Source organism: Hypomesus transpacificus, chromosome 15 (assembly GCF_021917145.1).
Source record: "Hypomesus transpacificus isolate Combined female chromosome 15, fHypTra1, whole genome shotgun sequence".
NCBI lineage: Eukaryota > Metazoa > Chordata > Actinopteri > Osmeriformes > Osmeridae > Hypomesus > Hypomesus transpacificus.
In genome coordinates, this window is record NC_061074.1 from 9,050,730 (window position 1) to 9,076,686 (window position 25,957).

At 50.8% G+C, this 25,957-nt stretch overlaps 2 protein-coding genes across 4 annotated transcripts; both read right to left on the reverse strand.

Moving 5' to 3' along the window:
• On the reverse strand, positions 1 to 21,183 carry timm50 (translocase of inner mitochondrial membrane 50 homolog (S. cerevisiae)). Its single transcript, XM_047036278.1, has 11 exons — positions 20,944 to 21,183; positions 19,777 to 19,948; positions 19,037 to 19,068; positions 14,335 to 14,356; positions 6,137 to 6,195; positions 5,807 to 5,926; positions 5,026 to 5,130; positions 3,656 to 3,754; positions 1,024 to 1,180; positions 702 to 808; positions 1 to 437 (listed from the first exon to the last, which is right to left on the reverse strand). The coding sequence occupies exons 1-11, from the start codon at positions 21,154 to 21,156 to the stop codon at positions 339 to 341; spliced, it is 1,185 nt and encodes a 394-aa protein (XP_046892234.1). The 5' UTR covers positions 21,157 to 21,183; the 3' UTR covers positions 1 to 338.
• Positions 21,184 to 21,857: 674 nt separating this feature from the next.
• On the reverse strand, positions 21,858 to 25,749 carry zgc:171927 (uncharacterized protein LOC100124616 homolog). 3 transcript variants are annotated; one of them, XM_047035781.1, is made up of 6 exons: positions 25,597 to 25,749; positions 24,986 to 25,058; positions 23,994 to 24,089; positions 23,762 to 23,857; positions 23,126 to 23,257; positions 21,858 to 22,591 (listed from the first exon to the last, which is right to left on the reverse strand). In XM_047035781.1, the coding sequence occupies exons 1-6, from the start codon at positions 25,608 to 25,610 to the stop codon at positions 22,391 to 22,393; spliced, it is 612 nt and encodes a 203-aa protein (XP_046891737.1). In that variant the 5' UTR covers positions 25,611 to 25,749; the 3' UTR covers positions 21,858 to 22,390. The 3 variants fall into 3 exon arrangements, with proteins under 3 accessions (XP_046891737.1, XP_046891736.1, XP_046891735.1); XM_047035780.1 differs by having other exon boundaries at positions 21,858 to 22,612; XM_047035779.1 differs by lacking the exons at positions 24,986 to 25,058; positions 25,597 to 25,749 and adding an exon at positions 24,215 to 24,449 and having other exon boundaries at positions 21,858 to 22,612.
• Between the last annotated feature and the right edge of the window lie 208 nt (positions 25,750 to 25,957).

Consider the following 25,957-nt stretch of genomic DNA (forward strand, 5'->3'; position numbering starts at 1 on the left):
ATGAGCAGAAGCTGATGAACGTCTCTTAACCAATCAGCACCCTTTAGGATGTGTCCAGTGACAACAGAGAACCAATAGAAGCATTAGGGGGGCATGCGCTGCCTCCGCCCCCTCCAGACCCAGGAAGCTGCTCCTTATTGGTGCACAGGTTATGATGATTTAGGTTTGCTCCTCTACAGTCCCGCCCCCCCCGAGGCATGGTTTTGGCAGTCCGCTCCATCTGATTGGACGCTTCCGGACAAGGTCGCAAGTCCCGCCCACCCGGATGACTGCGGCCGCGGTCCCATTGGTCGGACACGTTGGAGAGGTGGGCCGTGATTGGTGGGTATTGGGACCACTCACTGTTGCTTGGAACGCCAGAACCTTCCGGCAATGGAACCTAAAGAGATGCCCTGCTTCTTCTGTTGCGCTAGCTCTGCTAACCTCTGCTCCTCTTCCTACACACACACACACACACATACACACACACACACATACACACACACACACACACACACACACATACACACGCACAAAGACACACAGAATCAACAAATACACACAAACACACACAGTCAGTTTTTCTATAAGTGATATGAGGATTCAAACACACACATACGAGGCACAAATAGTGAATTAGAGAAAGAAAGAAATGGTCATTTATGGGTTCGACACATTAGTGCTGATCTGGCGTGCATGCATGTGCGTGTGTGAAGACACACCTGTGCCAGCTGTGCCTGTCTGCGTTTGAAGGCCTCTATAGGGTCCTCCTCCAGGGCATAGTTTTCTAGAACTCCTCTGACATCATCCACTCCACTCAGAGCTATGGCTGAGGGGGGGGGGGGGGGTTGTTACGGTTACAGAAAGAACAAGCATAAGTCTAACACACCTGTGCATGTTCAGAAACTTAATCGATAAAAAGAGGATCCTCGAAAGATTCTCTCTCTCTCTACATACACCCCCTCCCCCCCTTCCAAACACCCCATCTTGCTTGAGACACACAGCTTTGGTGTAAGTGACACATGCGTACTCTCGCTCACTCACTCTTGAGGAAGGTGGCGAGGTCATAGAGGGTGCGGTCCTCAGAGTTGCCGTCCCACTTCTTGAGGGCCATGCCGTTGAAGGGCTGCAGGCTGAAGGCTTCTCTCTTACAGTCCACCACGATGATCTTGGAGGTGTCCCTGTTTAGACACGACACATCCTGGAGGGGGGGGGGGAGAGAGAGGAGAGACAAAGACAGAGGAGAAGGAGGAGAGGGGAGACAAGAAAAGGAGGAGAGGCAGAAGAGATGAAAGTTTGAGAGAGATCAAATACAGACATGCACTGGCACAATGACACAACCCCTTCCTCTCTCTCTCACACACACACACACACACACACACACACACACACACACACACACACACACACACACACACGGCTAGTGTGAGCAACAGCTTTGGGGGCGGTGGGAGGGGGGGGAAGGAGGGGGGGTCCAGATGAGCCCGGCAACAGCGTCCCTCTCCATCTGCCCCATTAACCCCCCCCACACACACACACACACACACACACACCAAGCGCACAGACCCCTCCTGCATTGGCCAGCTGGACCAGGGGAAAGTGTGTGTGTGTACCTGCATGAAGCGTGTTGGCTACATGAACGTGTGTGTGTGTGTGTGTGTGTGGGGGGGGGGGGGGCGTGGTGCTGGGAGCTATTGTTACACAGCAAGCCTCTGTGATCTCTGAACAGGACAACAGGCTGTGAGGTGTCTCACTCTCACACACACACACACACACACACACACACACGTCTGTTCTGTACGGGGTTCAAAGGGTTGGAGAAAGTTGGTTACAGCCCTTGTTTCTTAAACAAAACCATTTCTCAAACTGTTAACTTCTGGATAAAACTTGCCTTGATACAAACCAACCATAAAATAAACAGTCAAGCTTCTGAAATTCTTCAGTTGGCAGTTGATGACCCTCTCTTTGGACCCAGGACCCCGTCATATGCACCTGTGACAAGCCCATGACCTCCACTAACTGTCCCGCCTTGGAAGATTCTAGCTCCTAGCCCCCAAACCCCCCCGCTCCGTCACGGTTGGTTTGGCCCTGTGTCTGAACGCGGCCCTCGTCACCCTGACCGGCAGCATTATATTGGCAGATCACATCTGTGTGTCCACACTGTTTGGAGGCTTCTTCTGACAGAGCACCATCGAAATGCCCCTTCTCTGACAGCCCCCCAGCCCTCCCTCCCCTTCCCTTCTTAGCTCCCTGTTGCTTTTTTTAGAGGGCCAGATGGAAGGTGGGGAGGGGTGAGGGAGGGAGGGAGGGTGGGGGGGGGTCACAGAAAACGAGGGAAAAGGAGGGTTGGGAGATATGAGCAGGAGGTCAGAACTGTGGAGAGAGATGCATGCTTTAAGGTGAGACAGAGAGAGATCATGGAGAGAACAGTGAGGATGCAGAGTCAGAGAGAGATCACAGAGAGATCAGTGAGGACTCAGAGACAGAGAGAGATCATGGAGAGAACAGTGAGGACGCAGAGACAGAGAGAGATCATGGAGAGAACAGTGAGGACTCAGAGACAGAGAGAGATCACAGAGAGAACAGTGAGGACACAGAGACAGAGAGAGATCACAGAGAGAACAGTGAGGACACAGAGACAGAGAGAGATCACAGAGAGATCAGTGAGGACGCAGAGACAGAGAGAGATCACAGAGAGATCAGTGAGGACGCAGAGTCAGAGAGAGATCACAGAGAGATCAGTGAGGACGCAGAGACAGAGAGAGATCACAGAGAGATCAGTGAGGACGCAGAGACAGAGAGAGATCACAGAGAGATCAGTGAGGACTCAGAGACAGAGAGAGATCACAGAGAGATCAGTGAGGACGCAGAGTCAGCACAGTAACCACAGTAACCACCACTCCCACACAGGGGAGGCCGCCTGAATGCAGTGGTGTGTTGACTTCAAACCACTCAGCTGTGTGAACATGTAAACATGAAGTCAGAGCTGCCGTAACCGTCTCAACACCTGTTGGGTGGTTATTCTGCTGAGGGACAACCATTTATATATACATAAATAAAAACCTGTTTCATGTAACTGTTCCTGTCAGTCTAGGACTAAGCTTAGCTGAATCCTGAGGGAAGACAACAGGTCGGTGAACACACTTCTTAACTGTTCAATAAGAGAGAGAGAGAGGGGGAGAGAGAGGGGGAGAGAGAGAGAGGGGGAGAGAGAGGGGGAGAGAGAGAGGGGGAGAGAGAGGAGGAGAGGGAGAGAGGGAGGATGGGGGGAGGGGGAAGAGCGGCAGCCATAAGGTTAATGAGGCCCGAGAGAGGGAGAGGGGGGGAGGGGGAGAGAAGCCTCCATTGTGAGTGCGGAGCCGGAGGAGGAGGAGGGGAGGAGGTGATGGAGGAGAGAGGAGAGAGAATGAAAGGAGCAGCAGAAGGATGGCTCAGGAGGAGACACAGGGGGGCTGGCAGCATTGTGACGCCTGGGTCAGGCTCCGGGGACGAGGGGGGGGGGGCCTGTGTGTGTGTGTGTGAGAGGGACTCTACAGTTGTGCTGGGTTGTAGGAGAGCAGTATAGTGACATGAGGGCTTCAGCCTGACTGCTGTGTAGGGACAAGACAGACACCTTGAGATCAAGGACTGTGTGTGTGTGTGTGGGGGGGTGAGCCAGGCGTCTGGGTGTGAGTACCTTGACGTGATGTCCCTCCATGTAGCGTGTGGCGTCTCTGAACAGGCGGTACATGACGAAACCCTGGGGATCGATGCTGTCAATCAGGGGGTATGCCGTCTACAGGAACACACACACACAAAGAGAGACACACACACACACACAGAGAGAGAGACACACACACACAGAGAGACACACACAGAGAGACACACACACACAGAGAGACACACACAAAGAGAGACACACACACACAAAGAGAGACACACACACACACACACATACACACACACAAAGAGAGACACACACACACAAAGAGAGACACACACACACACACACAAAGAGAGACACACACACACACACACACTCTTGAGTCCCTCATCACACTTTTTACGTTTCCTCGACTCCCACAATATTCGTGACTGAAGCATGCTGGGTAACCGTTGGGAGTGGAGGAGAGGATTCCTCACTGAGGTGTCTCCCACCTCATGTGTCCTCTCCTGGGGCTTGGCCTTGTGTGAGGCTTCAGATGTGTTTAGCTACACTTCATACGGGGTATTAGAAGCACTGAGCCTGTGAAGAGGCCTATCCAAACACATGGGACACAACAGTGCGTGTCCATGTTTACACCAGTCCTGGCAGCCGGTCCCTCTCTTATCGCTCTCTCTCCTGTGTACACCACCCCCACACAGGCATCCACGCTTGCACTGAAACAAGCCCAAATGTTCAAACTGAACCCATAAGATCCAACAGAGCAAACTGAAGTTGGGAACGGTCTCAACAGCCAATTAGACTCGAGGCCTCATCTTCATTAGCATGTGAATGTGGTCCTGGAGAGAGGGGTCCTGGCGGGCGCAGGGTGGCCTGCTCTGTGCCTGACTGAAGGCCAGGTGGGTGGGCCGTTAGGAGTGCAGGAGGCCCCGGGGGGCTGCGGCTGCCCAGACGCTAAACAAACAAGAGGAGAAGGAGATGGGAGGTCCCAGTACAGCAGACTGGACCTGGGAGTGGGGCTCTGGGGGAGAGCCAGGAGAAGTGTTCAGGCCTGATGACCGAGGACGAGGAGGGAGAGATGGGAGGAGAGTGATCACAACAAACAAGCGTGGGCCAGCTCTGACTGAATGAGAGGGTGGATGTGGCTGTCGAAGGGGCACGCCTCAGCATGCACAAACACACACGCAGGAGTTGTTGCAACATATGGTGGTGTGTGTGTGTGTTAGCATGGTGTGTGTTAGCGTGGTGTGTGTTAGCGTGGTGTGTGTTAGCGTGGTGTGTGCGTGTTAGCGTGGTGTGTGTTAGTGTGATGTGTGTTAGCGTGGTGTGTGCGTGTTAGCATTGTGTGTGCGTGTTAGCGTGGTGTGTGTGTGTTAGCGTTGTGTGTGTGTTAGCCTGCTCACCATGCCGGTCTCGGCGGTGAAGATGACGATCTCGTAGAGAGGAGCGAGCTGCTGGAACAGGTAGTCAATGCCTGGACGCTTCTTAAAACGCCAGCCGGTCGCAAGCTGGGAACACACACACACACACCTTGTGTCACAAACAGCAGACCCAGAAGTGGAGCAAGAGAGGCCAGGCTGAGGTCCTGGGGGCTGGACCACACTGGCGCTACCTGTCTGTTGGGGCAGGTACGGAGGGCGTTGTCAAGCAGGTGTCAGGTTACAGCCTTGCTGCAGCCCACCTGTCACCCACGCGCCCATCACAAGCACACCTGGCCAGGTGAGCGGGGCCGAAGGGGGGGGGAAGGGCAGACAGGTGGAGAGCACAGATGAAAGTGTGGAGGGAGGAGGTGGAGGAGAGGAGGTGGAGGAGAGGAGGAGTGTTTACAGAGGAGGGAGGCTGACAGGTGGTCCTCAAAACACACACACTCTCTCTCTCTTTCTCTCTCGTTCTCTCTCACACACACTCTCTCTCTTTCTCTCATTCTCTCTCACACACACTCTCTCTCGCTCGCTCTCTCTCTCACACATACACACACACTCCCCAGAACAGATGGCCTAAACCACAGAAGGAGAAAGGAACAGGGTGGACATGTGTGTGTGTGTGTGAGAGCGCGTGTGTGTGTGGAGGGGTGTTGAGGCAGGGTTGAAGAGAGGTGAGATTGGGGGTGAAAAAGTAGAGGACTGAGGGGAGGAGCGAGGCGAGGCAGGGCAGGGCGAGGCAGGGCGAGACAGGGCTACGTACCGACCACTCTGGGTGCAGCAGCACGTCTGTAAGCTCCAGCACCAGGGTGTAGGGGGGCTGGTAGTAAGGCTCCTTCAGGGGGTCAGGCAGCAGCCTGGGGCTAGTGGGCTCCATGATCATCTGAGGGCGCACACATATGACATCTTCACTACTGGACCACAGCAGTGTTCTGCAGCGTTTGTTTTTTGTTGTGGATTAAAGTGTTTCCTTAACAAACACGGGTAGCTGCTGCCTGTGGTCAGGTAAGCATCGAAGCGGGACTGTGAGAAGAGATTTAATGATTGGCTTTTTGAAAGCCTACTCCTGTAAGACCAATCACAGAGTAGGTACCTGTCTGTAGTCTTGGAAGTACTTGAAAGTTCTCCTCAGCTGTTGCACGACCTGTGGGTCTGAAGGAGAGAGGAGCAGTCAGGCCAGCCCTCCAGGGACAACATTACACACAACACTGGGGGGAAAAAGTTTGATCATGTTCAACTATTTTATAATATCCCTTGTGCCTTATAAGTAATGTTTTAACACCGCAAACATCCGGCTTCTCTATAATACCAGAATAGGTAGAGAAGCAGAACTAGACTGTATCCCTCCACGGACCAGTTCTAACCAAGTCATTAGTCGGTTCTTCTGGCAGAGAGAAAGGAAGTCCACAGATGTAGTCCTAATGAGCAATAAAGAACTGCATCTCCCATGAGACCACAGCGTCATTACAGCAGATCTGATCTGAGCATTGCTATGGCAGATGGCATTTTCCCCCCAAGCTAAAGCACGCGGCAAGGGACTCTGGGGGGTTGAGTCCTCGGGGACAGGAAGACGAAGAAGCGAGAGGAGAGAGAGGGAGATGTAAAAGGAGAGAGAGAGGTGGAGGAAAGGAGTGTTGGGACAGCGATATAGAGAGAGACAGAGACAGAGAGAGACACAAAGAGACAGACATAGAGAGACACAGAGAGAGACACAAAGAGACAGACAGAAAGAGACACATAGAGAGAGAGGAGTGTGCAACAGTAGCGTGGACGCTTCATCCAGCAGAACGTGTGTGTTATCATCTGAGATGAACAGATCAAGTGATCACGTGTTTGATTAGTCCTGGAGGGCACACACACACACACACTTCAGGGAGCGTGGGATAGTGACCGAGCCTGTAGACTAACCTCTCCCATGAGACAGGAGTGCCACGCTAGGCAGGGGGTGGGAGTCAGCCGCCCCCTCCAGGACACTGACGCGTGTGTGCTTATGTGTGTGTGTGCTTATGTGTGTGTGTGCTTATGTGTGTGTGTGCTTGTGTGTGTGTGTGTGTGTTTATGTGTGTGTGTGCTTATGTGTGTGTGTTTATGTGTGTGTGTGCTTATGTGTGTGTGTGTTTATGTGTGTGTGTGTTTATGTGTGTGTGTGTTTATGTGTGTGTGTGTGTTTATGTGTGTGTGTGTGTGTGTGTGTGAGAGGAAGGACCAAGTGAGGCTTTTATCATGCTAATAACAGCATGGGGGGCTGATGGAGGAGGGGTGAATAGATGGATGATGACGGAGGATGAGGAGAGAGAGACGGAGGGAAGCAGGATGATGGTTTGGTCAGCTGAGGGGGGGGGCGGGTGAGAGAGAGAGAGAGGTGTCTATATACAGAGACAGAAAGAAAGCATTTACAAGTAAAGCAGAATTTACAGAGCTCCACACCCAGAGCTCCACATCCAGAGCTCCACACCCACGGCCCTAGACCCCCAGCACCCCCAGCATGCCTCGCTGACCCCTCTCTGAGGTAACCGACACTGGGGTCTGACGAAATCTGGACGTTGACTCTGAGAGGAAGACAGAACGAGAAAAGAGGAGAGAGGAGGAGGGCTCTTGTGCTAACCTTGTTTGTCTGTGTAATAGAGAGGAAGTCTATTGTAGCTTGGTAGCCCTTCAAGAGGACTGGAGGGAGAGAGGGAGGGAGGGATAGATAGAGAGAGGGAGGGATAGAGAGAGGGAGACAAGGCAACAAGGAGGGTGTAAGAAATGGAGGCTTCCCCACCAAATTAGAAGGAGAGAGAGAGAGAGAGAGAGAGAGAGAGAGAGGGGGGGGGGGGGGGGGGGGAGAGGTAGATCGATAGCTGGGCCTCCTGTCCTAACAAAGCCTGCCTTTAATCCTCCTGAGGTGGCATATGTTCAGCTCGTTTGCCAAACACCATTATTCCTCTGCATCCTTTCTCCTCCCGCCTCCCCTCCTCTCTCCCTGCTTCTCTTCTGCCCGCATGCTCAAGCGCTTCTTTCTCGGGTGGTGACAAACGATGCTCCTGCCTGTCACCCTCTCCTTGTGTGTGTGGGGGGTTAGGGAGGGCCTCTGAGGGGGGGGCTCTGAAGGGAGGGGGAGGGGGGTCTGAAGGGAGGGGGGGGGGGGGGGGTCTGAAGGGAGGGGGGGGGGGTCTGAAGGGAGGGGGGGGGGGGGTCTGAAGGGAGCCTTTGAAGGGGGATGCAGTAGGAGGGTCTCTGTTAGAACAGCAGGGTTAGAGCCAGGGGACAGATAGGGACACAGGCTACTGTGTGAATGTGTGTGTGTGTGTGTGTACACACTGGAGCTAGGAGAGGAGGGGGACAGGAGAGCTAGGACCAGGGCTGGGAGACGGAGGAGAAGCTACACGTGTCGGGTTGTTCAAACTTGACTGGAACACCATGTCCATCCCTATTAACTGGACTGGAACCCCCCCTCTCTCTCTACAGTAAGCCACTAGCGTTCTGGATCTCTGCTGCCCTGTTCCACTCAGACAGAGTCAGACTCAGAGGGTGTGTCGTGCTGGTCCACCCCAGCTCTGATGCATTCACTCCTATCACACTCATTTCATTCCTTTAGCAGACGCTTTGGTCCAAAAGTAGCGTCCAAACAACAGTATATATAGTCTCTACCTGGGATTATGACTCAGGGGCCTGGATGTGGTACCACATGTTGGTGCTGTGCTACAATCACAATGTGCTCTCACTGAATGTGTGTGTGTGTGTATGGACATGTATATATATGTGTGTGTGTGTGTGGTCATGGCTGCTGTCATCTTCATCTCGAGGGACAGCACTGTGACATCACGCCATCACTGAGGCGTCCGACGCTCCGATGCATCATGCCGCTACACACACACACACACACGTGTGACCCCTACCCCCTTAATTCCACCCCATCCAAATGCAATACCCCATTCCTCCTTCCTCACACACACACACACACACGGCTGTGAATGCCGTCACTTGGCATGGTAACGTGGGTCACGCCTGTTAACCGACCAGACCGTCGCAGCAGAGTCCCTGAGGACCCATCCACCTCTCCAGCCCTTCTCCAGCCCTCCCCTCCCGCCCTCCGCTTGCCTTCTGCCACTCCCAGGGGAGGGGAAGCGTGGAGAGGCAGCGTGGGGAGGGAGGGAGGGTTGGAGGGGAGGCGATGCACAGCCGCCTCCATGTCCCCTTAGGGACCCTGATGTTTACCCCTGCCCCCCAGTAGCCCCTCAGGTCATCAGAGGTCTTTATGAGTGAAGGGAACGCCCAGGGTGGAGGCTAGGCTACTTTACACTAGGCTAGGCTAGGCTAGGCTATGATAGGCTACTTTACACTAGGCTAGGCTACGCTAGGCTAGGCTAAGATAAGCATCTCTCCAGGCCAGGAGAGCGTCAGCACGCCGAGCCCTGAGGTAATTCCAGAGACAGACAGTGGAAGGGCACTTCAGGGAGGGACAGAGGGGCGGGGAGGGAGGTCGGCAGACAGGGGGATCGATAGAGCACCTAGGAGAGAACGAGCGAGACAGGAAGAGATGGCGATAAAGGAGAGAGAAAAGGGGGGGGGGGGGGTGCAGAAAGAGTAGGATAGAGCTGGTGATATGATCCCTCGGGGAGAGGGAGAGCGATGTGGCACCTGACGAGGCGAGAGAGGAGCAGACAACAGAGGGAGAGATGGTGATAGGGCCCCTCAGGGAAGCTGTTAATAAAGAGGTCATTATCGGGCTCTCTGGGTGATATTAGTTTGATCCTCCTCCAGCCATCTTGAGGCCACATCAGCCCTGCTGGACCCCAGGAAGGCAGCTGTGTCCTGGGTTAGCGTCTCTGCCAAGCCCTGGGGAGACACCTCACCTCCAGGCCTGTCCCTAGGCCCCCTGGCTGAAGCCTGTCCCTAGGCCCCCTGGCTGAAGCCTGTCCCTAGGCCCCCTGGCTGAAGACTGTCCCTAGGCCCCCTGGCTGAAGCCTGTCCCTAGGCCCCCTGGCTGAAGCCTGTCCCTAGGCCCCCTGGCTGAAGCCTGTCCCTAGGCCCCCTGGCTGAAGACTGTCCCTAGGCCCCCTGGCTGAAGACTGTCCCTAGGCCCCCTGGCTGAAGACTGTCCCTAGGCCCCCTGGCTGGCCCCATGTTCAAAACCCACTGGCTTCAAGCCCCCATGCTTAAAACCCTCATGCTTGAAACTTGACACTTGCAGGAAGGAGAAAACACACCAGCCTCTCTCTAACTCTCCCCTCCAGCCTCTCTCTAACCCTCCCCTCCAGCCTCTCTCTAACCCTCCCCTCCAGCCTCTCTCTAACCCTCCCCTCCAGTCTCTCTCTAACCTTCCAGTCTCTCTCTAACCCTAACCCTCCAGCCTCTCTCTAACTCTCCCCTCCAGCCTCTCTCTAACCCTCCCCTCCAGTCTCTCTCTAACCCTCCAGCCTCTCTCTAACCCTCCAGCCTCTCTCTAACTCTTCCCTCCAGCCTCTCTCTAACCCTCCCCTCCAGCCTCTCTCTAACCCTCCCCTCCAGCCTCTCTCTAACCCTCCCCTCCAGTCTCTCTCTAACCTTCCAGTCTCTCTCTAACCCTAACCCTCCAGCCTCTCTCTAACTCTCCCCTCCAGCCTCTCTCTAACCCTCCCCTCCAGTCTCTCTCTAACCCTCCAGCCTCTCTCTAACCCTCCAGCCTCTCTCTAACTCTCCCCTCCAGCCTCTCTCTAACTCTCCCCTCCAGCCTCTCTCTAACCCTCCCCTCCAGCCTCTCTCTAACTCTCCCCTCCAGTCTCTCTCTAACTCTCCAGTCTCTCTCTAACCCTCCAGCCTCTCTCTAACTCTCCCCTCCAGCCTCTCTCTAACCCTCCCCTCCAGCCTCTCTCTAACCCTCCAGCCTCTCTCTAACCCTCCAGCCTCTCTCTAACTCTCCCCTCCAGCCTCTCTCTAACCCTCCCCTCCAGTCTCTCTCTAACCCTCCAGCCTCTCTCTAACCCTCCAGCCTCTCTCTAACCCTCCCCTCCAGTCTCTCTCTAACCCTCCAGTCTCTCTCTAACCCTCCAGCCTCTCTCTAACCCTCCCCTCCAGCCTCTCTCTAACTCTCCCCTCCAGTCTCTCTCTAACTCTCCAGTCTCTCTCTAACCCTCCTGCCTCTCTCTAACTCTCCCCTCCAGCCTCTCTCTAACCCTCCCCTCCAGCCTCTCTCTAACCCTCCAGCCTCTCTCTAACCCTCCAGCCTCTCTCTAACCCTCCAGCCTCTCTCTAACTCTCCCCTCCAGCCTCTCTCTAACCCTCCCCTCCAGTCTCTCTCTAACCCTCCAGCCTCTCTCTAACCCTCCAGCCTCTCTCTAACTCTCCCCTCCAGCCTCTCTCTAACCCTCCCCTCCAGTCTCTCTCTAACCCTCCAGCCTCTCTCTAACTCTCCAGTCTCTCTCTAACCCTCCAGCCTCTCTCTAACTCTCCCCTCCAGCCTCTCTCTAACCCTCCCCTCCAGCCTCTCTCTAACCCTCCAGCCTCTCTCTAACCCTCCAGCCTCTCTCTAACCCTCCAGCCTCTCTCTAACTCTCCCCTCCAGCCTCTCTCTAACCCTCCCCTCCAGTCTCTCTCTAACCCTCCAGCCTCTCTCTAACCCTCCAGCCTCTCTCTAACTCTCCCCTCCAGCCTCTCTCTAACTCTCCCCTCCAGCCTCTCTCTAACCCTCCCCTCCAGTCTCTCTCTAACCCTCCAGTCTCTCTCTAACCCTCCAGCCTCTCTCTAACCCTCCCCTCCAGCCTCTCTCTAACTCTCCCCTCCAGTCTCTCTCTAACTCTCCAGTCTCTCTCTAACCCTCCAGCCTCTCTCTAACTCTCCCCTCCAGCCTCTCTCTAACCCTCCCCTCCAGCCTCTCTCTAACCCTCCAGCCTCTCTCTAACCCTCCAGCCTCTCTCTAACCCTCCAGCTTCTCTCTAACCCTCCCCTCCAGTCTCTCTCCAACCTAAGAGGCAACCCCTTCACAACATCAGGAGATTCTGAGGTACATCTGCAGGAAAGGCACTGTTCTGAAATAGAACGGTGGGCTAAGGGGAAATCAGAAAGGATGGCAGTTGAGGATGGCAGTTGAGGTATTTCTGCGTGTGAGTAAGTGAGTGTGTATATGTGTGTGTGTCTATATACGTGTCTCTGGTGAGGTCTTGCAGCCAGTCCCCAGGCTGTCTGACAGGATGAGGGATGGTGACAGGACAGATGGAGGCTGGGTGACAGACCAGAGGCACCAGGGTGCTCTGCCTCTCTACGGAGGCAGCTGGCACTGCCCCCGCACGGGGCACCAGGAAGATGGCATCCTCTAGGATCCATCAATCATACAGGAGACCAGCCCCCGCCCCCCCCCCCCCCACACACACCCTCCGCATGACAATGCCACACATGCTCAGGCAAAGCTGAGCTCATCTGGACACAGTGAAAAAGGGTTGGTGTGTGTGAAAGAGAAAGATGTCTTTGTGTGTGTGTAGGATGAAGTGAATCAACCTATGAGGGAGAAAGCTTATACTAACCCCCCCCCTACACTTATCATAGCACTTTAGTGCCACCAGTACAACTACTGTCATCTAGGGTTACATGTGCTCTCCCCAGGTCTCCACAGCTCTGCTGCCCAGTCTCCAGTCATGTTCCTGCAGATCTACATTCCTGGCTTCACTCCAGCACTTATCCAGCACCGCTGATGATGAGCTAGGATGTGTCTTGATGCAGGTTACTTCACAAGTGGAGGTTGAAGCTAAAACATACAGAGCCACCCCTCCTCCTCCTCCTCCACCCTCCTCCTCCCCCCTCCTTCTCCAGCCCCCTCCTCCTTCTCCACCCTCCTCCTTCTCCCCCCTCCTTCTCCACCCTCCTCCTCCTCCTCCCCCCTCCTTCTCCACCCTCCTCCACCCTCCTCCTTCTCCCCCCTCCTTCTCCCCCCTCCTTCTCCACCCTCCTCCTCCTCCTCCTCCCCCCTCCTTCTCCACCCTCCTCCTTCTCCACCCTCCTCCACCTCCTTTCTTTCCATCATATCATGTATATCAAGGTATATTAATAAATGTATTAAGTAAAGTGTTTCTGTTTGGTATAAAATATAAGTCAAGTGATACAGCCTTGTGGGCAAGTTCAAATTTGCATCTTTTACAACAACAAAAAACAGACGCTGCACGCATTGTGCCAGCCAATGAAAGTCAACAAACAAGCTAGCGCAACTCCAGAGGAAGCAATCATTTATATGAGTAAACTGTTTTTGTTGGCAAGTGTAAGCAAGCGTTAATGATGTCTGAAAATAACGCCAGTGGGGTTGATTTGCCGAACAAAGAAGAATTGTTAAAAAAGGGGGCTTCTTCTGTTGTTTGGAAATGGTTTGGTTTCAAGTTATCAGACATCGACCAACAACCAGCCTACTCTGTAAGTTGTGTCGTCGAATTGTGCCAGCCAAAGGGGGAAACACTAGCAATCTTTTTCACCACCTTAAAGCCATGCATGTGCGCGAATATGAACAATCAACCAGAATGCGTTTAACAAATCCAATGCCAGGTTGGTAAGAATTGTGAAATGTTTACTGTAGCCCAACAGAATAGAGTATTCAGCCACGTAATAATTGTTTATAGCTAACTCACTACAAATATTTAACAGTTTCTTGCGATCCCATAAACGTAGGCTACTGTTTAACGCTAAAGTCGCTCTTCCATGGCAAAGCACTGCAAAAGTTGGAAAATTCAACTCATGCGACACACCGGAGTTACCCAATCCAATGCAGATTGCATTGTCAAGACATTTTAAGAATAACTAATATATCGTGATCTATACCATGACCATCAGTGCTTAGGAATTATACCGTGATAAACATTTTAGGCCATACCACCCAGCCCTACCTTAGTGCCACCAGTACAACTAATCTCATAGAGGGTGACATGTGCCCTCCCCAGTGAACTGCCAGTCAGGTCCCCTCCCCAGTGAACTGCCAGGTCCCCTCCCCAGTGAACTGCCAGTCCCCTTCCCAGTGAACTGCCTGGTCCCCTCCCCAGTGAACTGCCAGTCTGGTCCCCTCCCCAGTGAACTGCCAGTCAGGTCCCCAGGGAGGTAGAGGAGGCCCATAGCCATGAGCCAAGTAGCTAAAGCACAAAGCGGAATAGTGGTTCACAAACAACCATTGGATTCAGCTCAATTCAAGACTGAATGGAATTTCAGTGAGGGCACAAAGTACCAGAGAGAGCACACATACACACATCAGGTAGCGCACACACACACACACACACCAGGTAGCGCACACATACACACACACATATCACATCGGGTAGAGCACACATACACACACCAGGTAGGGCAGCAGTTACTCACCAGTGTCAAATTCATCTGGAATCTGTTAGAGAGCAAAACAAGGAATTAAGAGTTAGAGAACATTTGACCGTGAACACACAACCACAACAAGCCAATAAATAATAATAGTTCCTTTCGAGGTTGTAAAACTAAACGTCTGTAATGCTTATCTCACATGAGGCACGCAAACATGCTGATATCAACGACAATGTGACAATGAAACCAAGTCATATGTGGCCCCGAAATGGGTAAAAAAAAAAAAAAATGAAGCAATATTATTTTATAATCCTGAGAAACTGCATGGGATTCCTATGACCAAACTAAATTCGCAAAAAAATATCTGTCGAATGTTCTCTCCATGCAGGAGTGAGTGGTGATTTCAAGTACAAAGACATTTCAGCCTCACCCTGCTGTTCATACACTGAACTACAGTTGATAAGAAAGTCTACTGAACTCTTATTGTGAAAGGCTGATTAAAATCTGTTTACAATGGCAACTTTTGCAAGAAGTGGCATATTAGTAAGATTTATTTGCACAGTCATGTTCCAGTAAAACACTGTTGAATAGCAGGGTATTGCTCAGGCTGTAAGGCATTAGGGGAAAGGTGAGCCAGCGAATTCAGCGACACAGGTGTAGTGCCCCCCTCTAGTGGTCAGATGGGAGTACTACACGCCTTTGGACCAAACGCTGTTGAATCTCCCAGCACGTTCCTGGAGAGCTCCCATCCTGTATGTACCATCCCAACTCTAACCCAGCACACACCAGTCCCATAACTATCTTACTGACAACCTGGATGGTGTTTGTCACCCTCCTGTAGGTTGGAGTGAAACCCTCCAGGAGAGTGGCTGTCTAGGAGGATGTTTACACAAAGCCCTCTGTCCTCGTTAGGGCTGTGAGACATGACTGATTTGAGACAGACGGGATGTGTGACTGCTCATCTTTCCTCCACAAGCCCCTGCTCTCCCTGAGCCAATCCAGTCAGAGAGATGACTTCCTGAGGAGGAAGGTGGCACTTCCTGCTCAGGAAGGAGGCACTTCCTGAGGAGGAAGGTGGCACTTCCTGAGGAGGAAGGTGGCACTTCATGAGGAGGAAGGTGGCACTTCATGAGGAGGAAGGTGGCACTTCATGAGGAGGAAGGTGGCACTTCATGAGGAGGAAGGTGGCACTTCCTGAAGAGGAAGGTGGCACTTCCTGAGGAGGAAGGTGGCACTTCCTGAGGAGGAAGGTGGCACTTCCTGAAGAGGAAGGTGGCACTTCCTGAGGAGGAAGGTGGCACTTCCTGAGGAGGAAGGTGGCACTTCCTGAAGATGAAGGTGGCACTTCCTGAAGAGGAAGGTGGCACTTCCTGAGGAGGAAGGTGGCACTTCCTGAGGAGGAAGGTGGCACTTCCTGAAGAGGAAGGTGGCTGGATGCACTCCTGCCTGGCAGGAAGTCCCCCAGGGGCAGGGGAGCACTCGAACTGGGCCGAGTCTCGATCCTGTTAAAGCAGGCTCGAGAGCCGTCTCATCCAGAGATAAGCTGCTGTGCAGACAGGGAGGGAGGGGGAGGGAGGCAGAGAGAGAGAGAGAGAGAGAGAGAGAGAGAGAGAGAGAGAGAGAGAGGCAGAGAGAGAGAGAGAGAGAGAGAGAGGAGGCAGAGAGAGAGAGAGAGAGAGAGGCAGAGAGAGAGAGAGAGGCGCAGAGAGAGAGAGAGAGAGAGGTCTGAGGAGCAGGCCTGTTCCCGAATAACGCTGGGAGAGCCAGTTCACGTGGGAACACACACGTACACACACACACATGCGCGGGCGCCATCACACACACCTACAGCTCTGGGTGAGGGAAACAGGAAATGGACACAGGGTTAGTTCCAAGAGCCCTGATTTCACTTCCTAGATAACAAAATGGCATGGTGGAAATAAAATCAATAAATAATAATCAAAATAGCCTCTGGATAGCCTGTTGATGGTCTATAGCTGAATGCACAACTTCAACCCTTTTGTTCAAATCATTCAGGAAAGAAACCCAACCGGATCTCAAATGATCTTCGCGATTCTGAGATGAAGCCAGTGATGGTGCACTATGTCCAACAACTCTGGTGTTGAAGCAGAGACAGGGCTTATTGGTGCAGCCTGTACTGAAGAACAGAAGTTCCGGAACACTCCAGGAACACCCAGACATGAGAACAGGCTTCTCCTCCTCACAAGCTCACACCCTGACCTATCTCATCCCTCCCTCCCATCCCTCCCTCCCGTCTCCCTCTCTCCACCCTGCCTCCTCCCTCAACCCTCCCTCCCTCCACCTTGCCTCCCTCCACCCTGCCTCCTCCCTCCACCCTGCCTCCTCCCATCTCCCTCCCTCCACCCTGCCTCCTCCCTCCACCCTGCCTCCTCCCTCAACCCTCCCTCCCTCCACCTTGCCTCCCTCCACCCTGCCTCCTCCCTCCACCCTGCCTCCTCCCACCTGCCTCCCTCCACCCTGCCTCCTCCCTCCACCCTGCCTCCTCCCATCTCCCTCCCTCCACCCTGCCTCCTCCCTCCACCCTGCCTCCTCCCTCAACCCTCCCTCCCTCCACCTTGCCTCCCTCCACCCTGCCTCCTCCCTCCACCCTGCCTCCTCCCACCTGCCTCCCTCCACCCTGCCTCCTCCCACCTGTCTCCCTCCACCTTGCCTCCTCCCTCCTCCTTGCCTCCCTCCCTCCGATTCGAAGACAGGAAGGCAGTCCAGACGGGCACACTCCAGTCACACCTACCGCACTGCTGTCACTTTGAAGTGGCCTAACCAAGCCTTGAGAGGAGTGTGCACTTTGAGGTACACTTCTTCCCATACTAACACCTCCCAGTCACAGGCCACAGCATCCTGCGAAGTGTGCCCTTTGAAGGAGCCACCAGAGGAAGCAGCCTTCAGGTGAGAGAAGTGTGTCTCGAAGTATCTTCATCTTCCTCCACTAACACCTGTGCGCTTTTCTTTGAAGTAGCCAACCCGTCATGGTTCACAACTTCCTGTGAAGTGTGCCCCTTTAAAGATGCCCTGACAGGAAGTACAGTTGGAGCATGCTCCTTAAAGTATCTTCCCATTCCCATGCCAACACCACCGAACTGTGGCACAAGCCAAAAGCTCTGGTTTGCACTGAAGACGTGAGAAAAGTGTGCTCTTTGAAACCTCCTCTTCCCCTTCTAGCACCTTCTACCTCAGGCACAAGCCTCAGGCTGCTAAGAAAGTGTGCTCTTTGAAAAGATGTAAGAGGATTTAGCATCTAGGTGGCGAAAGTGTGCTCTTTGAAGTGGTTTAGAAGGTGAGCAGGTATTAAGGACACCACTGGGAGACGACACAGATACAGTTTCCCACACACGGAAAAGTTATATTAACATAACCTTTAACTGTTTCTTAACTTAGGCCGCCTATTAAAGCAGCAAGACTTAGTCATGGGCTGGTTGTAATCAGTGTCGAGGACACTGACCCAGAGAGACTTCTGTAGAAGTCACCCACGTTAAAATGTGTCACATAGCTTGGCAGTGGACCTTGGTTAAAAGGATTTTAATTCATTACAGAAAATACTACCAATATTTACACATCCTGTTAAGCTAAAGGCTATTATTATCAGCTACTGGACAGCTGGACCTGAACCAGAAGTCGGTGATGAGAACCGGCTACCGTTCCCTCTCTCACGCCAGCCACCCTTCTCCTCTCAACTCCTCCAATCACAGCTCAGAAGTTTGTGGCACCACACCAATCAGACTCACCTTGGCACAGGCCACATGTCACACCTGGCCCAATCAGAAGTGTGGCCTTTGAGTGGATCGTAAAGGAAGACGGCGGGATAAGTGTGCCCTCTGAAGTCTTCCCACCTCCTAGCTAGGGTTGGGGATAGTTTCTCTCTCTCTGATACTGGTGTTAAAATCGACACTTTAAAACCATACCGGTGCCAAAACCGATACTTGAGGGGGGAAAAGCACTAAATGACATGCGATAACATTAAAGAATGGCATTTTTTTCTTCTGCTAGGCCAAATTTGAACTTGAACAATATACCCTGTTAGATACTTTATAACATTTGACAATTTGGCACAAGGCAGAGCAGCACAAACCTTTTAGTGCCTTCTAGTGTTAACAAGCAACACAGACGGCAGTTAGTTAAAGGAATTATAATTATTAGCCATAAAATAATACTACATAATACAAATAAAAAATCATGTCAAACTACAAACTAAAGACTACAACCACCAGCACTCAACAGCTGGAGCTGAACCGGGGGGGGGGGGGGGGGGGGGGGGGGGGCAGGTGAGGTGCCCTGTGTGTCCGTTGAGCGGGACAACAGGAAGTAGCAGAAGCTAGCTGAGCGTAGTGTGCTTTGACGGCCCCCTCATCCCAGACACACACCTCCTGCGCCCCCGGACAGACAGACCAGCTTCACCTGGGAACATGAACACAAGGCCCCTGGCTAGCGACTGAGAGAAGTGTGCCCTTTCAAACGGTCACACATCTCGAGGCCCTGACGAGCCAAGCGTGACAAAGGACACACACAGAGACAGAAGCTGGCCAGGGGATCTGGCGAGGCGTGAGAGAAGTGTGCTCTCTGAAGCGTCCTATCTTTCTAGTGTCTCCTAACTTGTTGTGGGCACATGCCGCATATCACAGACGGTTGCCTAGTGTGTCACGCATGGAAACCAGTCCCCTCCACTGAGACTGACCAGGTAATAAGGCTGTCACATTGGTACATTCAGATTTGTCTTAGACTGAAAACGTACCTTATTTCCTTGCTCGTCCACTGAATTGCTCCCTGTAGAGTCAAACAAAGAAAGAATTATTAAAAACACCACTTGGAAAAAGCTTGTCAAATCGCAACCCGGTTCCTAAGACTAAATTCCCAAAACAGTGTCCAAGGAACAAACCGTACTATGATTATGTACCCATCCCAGTGAAACCTCTGTTGGCCCGAAAATCACAGGCCACACATCTTCAAAGAGATAAGCATCCACGAAAAAAAAAATATCAAGATATATTCCACAGAGAGGAGGGCGGAGGAAAGTGACCCTGGTCTGACGGCTATCTCTGGAAGCCTAGCCTCGGTGGTGAGGGCCAGTTCAGAGGCTGTCCTTGACTGGACTGTCAGACAGGACACTACTGCCTCCTGACATCTCCTAGCTCACCTCTAGTGGGAGGTGCCATCCCTCCCATATCTCCAGACCGGACACCTACAGCCAATCCTGAGCCAGCCTGGCTGGACCTGCCCTAATCTCATTGGATGGCGGCGAAGCCACTGAAGATGTGTCTCAACTGATCTAACTCTCTAGTTTCCATCTAACATTGATTTGTTGCAGGGTTACACTGGAAACTAATCTGAAGTTAGCAGTCAGATATGACAGTTGGAAAGCAAGACAGGCAAGGAAGGATATCAGTGAAGGAGAGATCAGAGAGACAGAGAAAAGACCAGACAGAGGGAAAGAGAGACCACATACAGACAAAAATACGATAAAAATGGACTTACCGAATATGTAGACCATGCCTACAGCCCCTCCTAGACCCATTAGCCCAGCCAGCCTCAGAACTATCTTCTTGGCATAAGCTGTGTTCTCCTTCTGCTTCGTATCGCCACCCTGGTCACCATGGTCACCCTGGTCACCACCACCCTCTCCATCACCCGCTGGAGGGGGCTGGCCCTGGGTCACACACACACACACACACAGGTTCTCAGATCACTCATTTAGTCTAACACTAAGGAGCTGGCATACTTCCTATGCTTCAGATAAAACCATCTATAAACTGTACAGTCTCAATGTGGCACCAGTTCTCCAGAACTCGTTTCTCAGGAGTTAGTCTGGGTCCAGTGTACAGAGTTACACATTTTAGATGCCCTGTCTCCCTGACGGACGACAAATGAGCTATCATAGAAATGTCAGATATTGGTAGAGGAAAAAGGTGGAGGAATGCACTAATAAGGGGGGCGGGGAGACTAAGTGACCTTCAGAAAAACTTCAACGTCCATGCTAACGCTACCTAACTGGCGAGCTAAACGTTCAGTTTTACTAACTAGCCAACATGTTCCTCCCGGTAATATCAATAAGCTTAAGAGAGTTTGATGTGACGTCTGCAGTGATGATTCCGGCCTCCCTCATTTGGTTACATTCAACGGCTAGATCAACGGTTGAGTCTGTCTTTCGAATTGATAACAGTGTATTTTAGTCACATCTCTGACTTCAGTCAGATACTTCAACGTAATCCACAATGTGCACATAGATTAATAGCTATCTTGTACCGCTAAAGCAACCGCAAAACAACACAAGGACACCACTAAAACCAACAATGAATGGACGTATATTGGATTGGTACCTGATTTCCATTTGAGATTACAATATATTGACCACGGACGCAAAACAGATCCCGTAGCTTCAAACGAGCTAGACTGGTAATCCCAGCTCATGAGCAGGCAATGTGGGGTGTAGGACACCGGGCGAGTGAGCATGAAGGTGTCTTACGAAACATGACAGCCATTACAAATGACAGTTCTTTGAAATCAAATGATGGGTTTGTTTTCGAATACAACCAGCTTCGCCTGATCACTAAATGCACATTGACGACGAGCAGCCCAACGACCACATTGTACCAGGCGGAATGTCACTAATCAAGCTGCCTATCGACTACAGTAATAACTCACCTGATTCTTCTGTTGCTGTTGAAGCCTCTCTTGTAATATCGCCTGAGCGAGGCCGCCTGTGGAACTCCCTTCCACCGTGGTAGGCCGTTCCGTTGACAGCCCCCGAATCAGGTCCGTCACTGCGGCGACCGAACCTCCCGTGGTCCCGTTCCTGAGACTGAGAAGGCCCCTGCTCGCTCGGACACACATGGGGAACATAGACGTCGCCGACATCTTGAATGGGATACTGCCGGTGAACGTAACGCGAATGAAAGGGCAAATGCGGCCGATTGGCTTGCGATACTTTGAAGGACGGATGTAAAATCCAATAGATTTCCAGACAGACCATGTGGTAGAAACTTGGGGGGTGCTAAAACCATTTGCTCCAATCGGAGAAAAGATAGCGTTGACCTTCGAATGCAATCCAAAATGTCCATTATAATTGATGGCAGTGCCCTCAGTCAACGTTTTATCACGTTCACTAAAAAACACCGTACAGAGAACAATATTACCTAAAGTATCTAAAGTTTAAATCTCAGACCTCTGAATTAAATGCTCCGGACTTAAATGCTCATGCAAAATTGATTGATTTCAATGTCCTTGCTTCCACTTCCTACTTCCAATTACGTATTAGTTAACTAATTTATCACCAACACCTCTAAGTACATTTGTTGCCAGTAAACAAGAAAAATAATATTATGATAATTAAAAACTGCGGCATTACATAGACTGGCCACAAGATGGCATGATTAAATAATGTAAGACTGAATGCTCTCTCAATGTACAGAACCTACTGTACCACTGGGGAAAAAGTGGTTCTAAGAGTCACATTCACATTTCTCCGACCAAAACAAATGACTGTATAGACTACTATGACATTTATTGATAAACACACAACAAACATTGATCAAATTGTTAAACGCAAAAGGCACCTGTTTGGATAATCTTTTTGTGGAATGAAAAATGTCAACATGTTTTACAAACGTTATCTATAACACAAGAATTTACAATGTGTTGATATCGGAATACAAATTAATTATATGCGTCCTCTTCTCCAATTCGACGGTAAACAATGGAGAAAATTCATGACACTTTCTCATATGGATACCACTTGATTGTAATATTTATCTTACTGGAGGGCAACATTAAGTCTCAGAAATATTACTTAAAGCTATACATCTTTTTGTTAATGGTATGTAGGTAGTTTTTTAAGTTGGTCACAATTTTTAAGTCGAGGGGTTGAGCTGCAATATATATTAGGCCTATCCCTGAGCCCCAGTTCTGTAATCATGTCAGCACACACTCTCTTCTCAGTCAAGAGTTGACTCACAGTACAAAATACACTGAGCTGCAAGTTTCAGATTTCAAATTCCATGTATTTTCCTTTTAAGATCTTCTACCCTTGCTGGTCTGAAGAAATGCAGTTGGGACAGAGAGACAGGGAAAAGGAGACTTGTCTGGAATGGCGTTAGCAACAATTGTTGGCCTCCTGTGCTGAGGGTTTGTCTCCTCCAGGCCAGAGGGGGGCGCTGTTGATCTTGGAGCTGGCCTTGACCGCCTCGTTCTGGACCCCTTCGCTGCCCAGTCTCTTCTGAATCTCTGCTGCCATGGTGAGGAAGGACCTCTCCACGTTGTCGGCGTTCTTTGCGCTCGTTTCCAGGAAGGGAACCTTGATGGACGCTGCAAATTCCTGTAATTGCAACCGGGCTTTCAACAGACATTTTGAGGCTGAACATTCCTAAAGGACACAGACACACAATCAGACAGACAGACAGACAGACAGACAGACATACACACACACACACACACACACACACACACACACACACACAGACAGACAGACAGACAGACACACAGACAGACACACACACGCACACACACACACACACACACACACACACACACACACAGACAGACAGACAGACAGACACACAGACAGACACACACACGCACACACACACACACACACACACACACAAATAGACACACACACAGACAGACACACACACACACACACAAACAGACACACACACAGACAGACAGACAGACAGACAGACAGACAGACACACACACACACACACACACACACACACACACACACAGACAGACACACACACACACACACACACAGACAGACAGACAGACAGACAGACAGACAGACACACACACAGACAGACAGACAAACACACACACACACACACACCTGAGCTGTAGCGTAGTCCACCACCTTCTTGGAGGTGAGGTCACACTTGTTTCCCACCAGCAGCTTGGAGACGTTCTCGCAGGCGTAGCGATCGATCTCCTCCAACCACTGCTTAACGTTGTTGAACGACTCCTTCACAAGACATCACAAGACATCACAAGACATCACAAGACTTCACAAGACTTGAACAGAAGCAGGAGAGCCTACAAACAAGAGGATATTCATCTTAGAGTATATTCTTGTTTACTGGACACAAGGTAGCTATAGAGGTTGGTGATAGAGTAGTTGGCTAGGTGACTGGAAGTAGACTGTGAATTTGACATTAAGATTCTATTTTGGGGGTGAATTTAAGTGCCAAAAAAAAATTGAAACTTTGAAATTGAAGCTTTAGTTTATTATTCTGTCAATATTCTGTTTCAGTCTCTAAAGGATGTTCAGTCCACACCTTCACATTTAAAGATATCTGGATAGACTAGGCATATTAAAGCAATTTAATTGTAACAACCAGCCAAAGGGCAAGTATTGCCACTTACATCCTTATAATTAGCTTACTCGTTCAGATCGAAAGTGTTCAAATTGGCCTTGAAGATTGTTACGGTACTTTTCTTCTAGCCGTATGGTTATTCCATCACTCACCTGATCAGTGACATCATAAACAATGATGATGCCATGGGCTCCTCTGTAGTAGCTGGATGTGATGGTGCGGAACCTTTCCTGGCCAGCCGTGTCCCACTGGGGAACCAAAAAGAGACGCACACAGCTGAACCCGGCCGACACAGTTCAGGACATTACTTACCCACTGAAGGCATTTTCAAAACGGTCTAAATGTTGTCGAAAACGTAATCTTTCGACACAAACACAAACTCACGATCTGCAGCTTCACGGTCTTGCCCTCCATCTCAATGGTTCTGATCTTGAAGTCCACCCCGATGGTGCTGATGTAACTCTCAGTGTACGTGTCATCCTGCAGGATAAACCCCCAGATCACAACCTGTCAGTCACACACTCTCACAGCAGGCTCCAGACTGCGTTCAAGCTTCCTGAAAGGGGGCAACCCGGTAGCTCACTGGATTCGATTAGCGTGCGTACCCTGTAGACTGGGCCCTGGGCTGCAAATATTCCCCTTGCTCTGTCTTTGTGCCCTTCCTGTGTAACCCTAACCCTGTACTTCAACTGTCCAATAAAGCCTGGAAAATGCCCAAAAATATATAGCTCAAAACGTACAATTTGTACCCCTTCTCTCTCTTGCTTAAAGGCCAGCAACATAGACTCCAATATACATCGTTGATTGCCATTTTGGTAAGGCAAACCGAACTCCTCGGAAAACCCGCCATTTTGTGTTTGAAAACTAACTAGACCTACCGGAAATGATTTGCCTTGGTTTATATAATATGCGGGAGTGATGCGTGCCTAGTGGATTGAAGTGGGCGTATGCAAGTGAAGGCGGAAGTCCGTCTCAATCTCAGTTGGTCTTTCGTCAATGTGCCAATTGTAACTTTCAGTCATGATAAATTAAAGGCAAAATGTAATTTTTTCATTAGTAAGCATTTTAATAATAGTTTAGGAACAGTATTTATAAATATTTGGATATTTATTCATTTTTCATTCTTTAGCTTTCATTGGATTGGCGGCCCACCTGTAGTACCCTAGCAAACCACAGGTGGGCCGCAGCCCACAGGTAGGGACTCGCTGTTCTAGCGTTTATTTCTACTTGGGCAAAAAGCATTTAAATGGTGTACAATGCTACTTTGGACCAGGACAAGAACCAGGATATATGAGTCAGCTATATATAGGAAGAAGTTTGGTTGGAAGTCTCTGGGCTAGCTTGGGTAATAAAGTCATAAATAATAAAGTACCTACTGCGAATCGCAGGAGCAGACAGGACTTGCCAACGCCAGAGTCTCCAATCAGAAGGAGCTTAAACAGGTAGTCACTGTAGGAAGACAACACGGCATTCTTAGTGGACATCAGCAGGTCAAAGACATTCTTAGTGGACATCAGCAGGTCAAAGACATTCTTAGTGGACATCAGCAGGTCAAAGACATTCTTAGTGGACATCAGCAGGTCAAAGACATTCTTAGTGGACATCAGCAGGTCAAAGACATGCCTGAAAACCCAGAGGGAGACACACACAGCTACACACCTACCAGGCTCTGTTTAAAAGATTTAACAGATTCAGATACATACAGCCTTTTAAAAGTTATCTTTCTGTGTATCTTTCAACACCCAGTGCCGTTCTGGATAAAGAGATCCTTGAAATTCAGGACTCGGCAGGGCCTTGTTTAAAACCTGATACTGGAAGTTAGAAGACGACAGCAACTGGCCTAAGAAGTCTCCGATCCAAGAAGAGCTCTCCAGTCTCTACTGATCCAAATGGGCAGTTTAGATCTCTTAAAAACAACAAGAACTCAAACGCGACACGAGATCAACACCAACAACCACGTCAACCAACAACTACCCTCACTACTCACTACTCGGGAGTCATGGTGATGAGATGCCTTCACACAGATGGTCACAACTAATGAAAAGTAAACAAAACAAGAGAAGACTGGTGGTTTATCTTTGGTCTCTGCTTGGTGGTTCCGTCCTTCAAAGGGCAAACAGCAGCGAGCTGGTATGATGAGGAGCAGGCTCCATGATTTATTAAAGAGCCAGCTCAGGTTACAGCTGAACATGGATTACCTGTCTTAAAGTTGTAGCTCCCTTTTCAATGGGACTGCGATGGGGAGACCCCGGAAACACGAACACGTAACTTTATTCATCTCTGCTACCTACCCATATTATTCACCTGTATGTTACCAACCTACCCATATTATTCACCTGTATGTTACC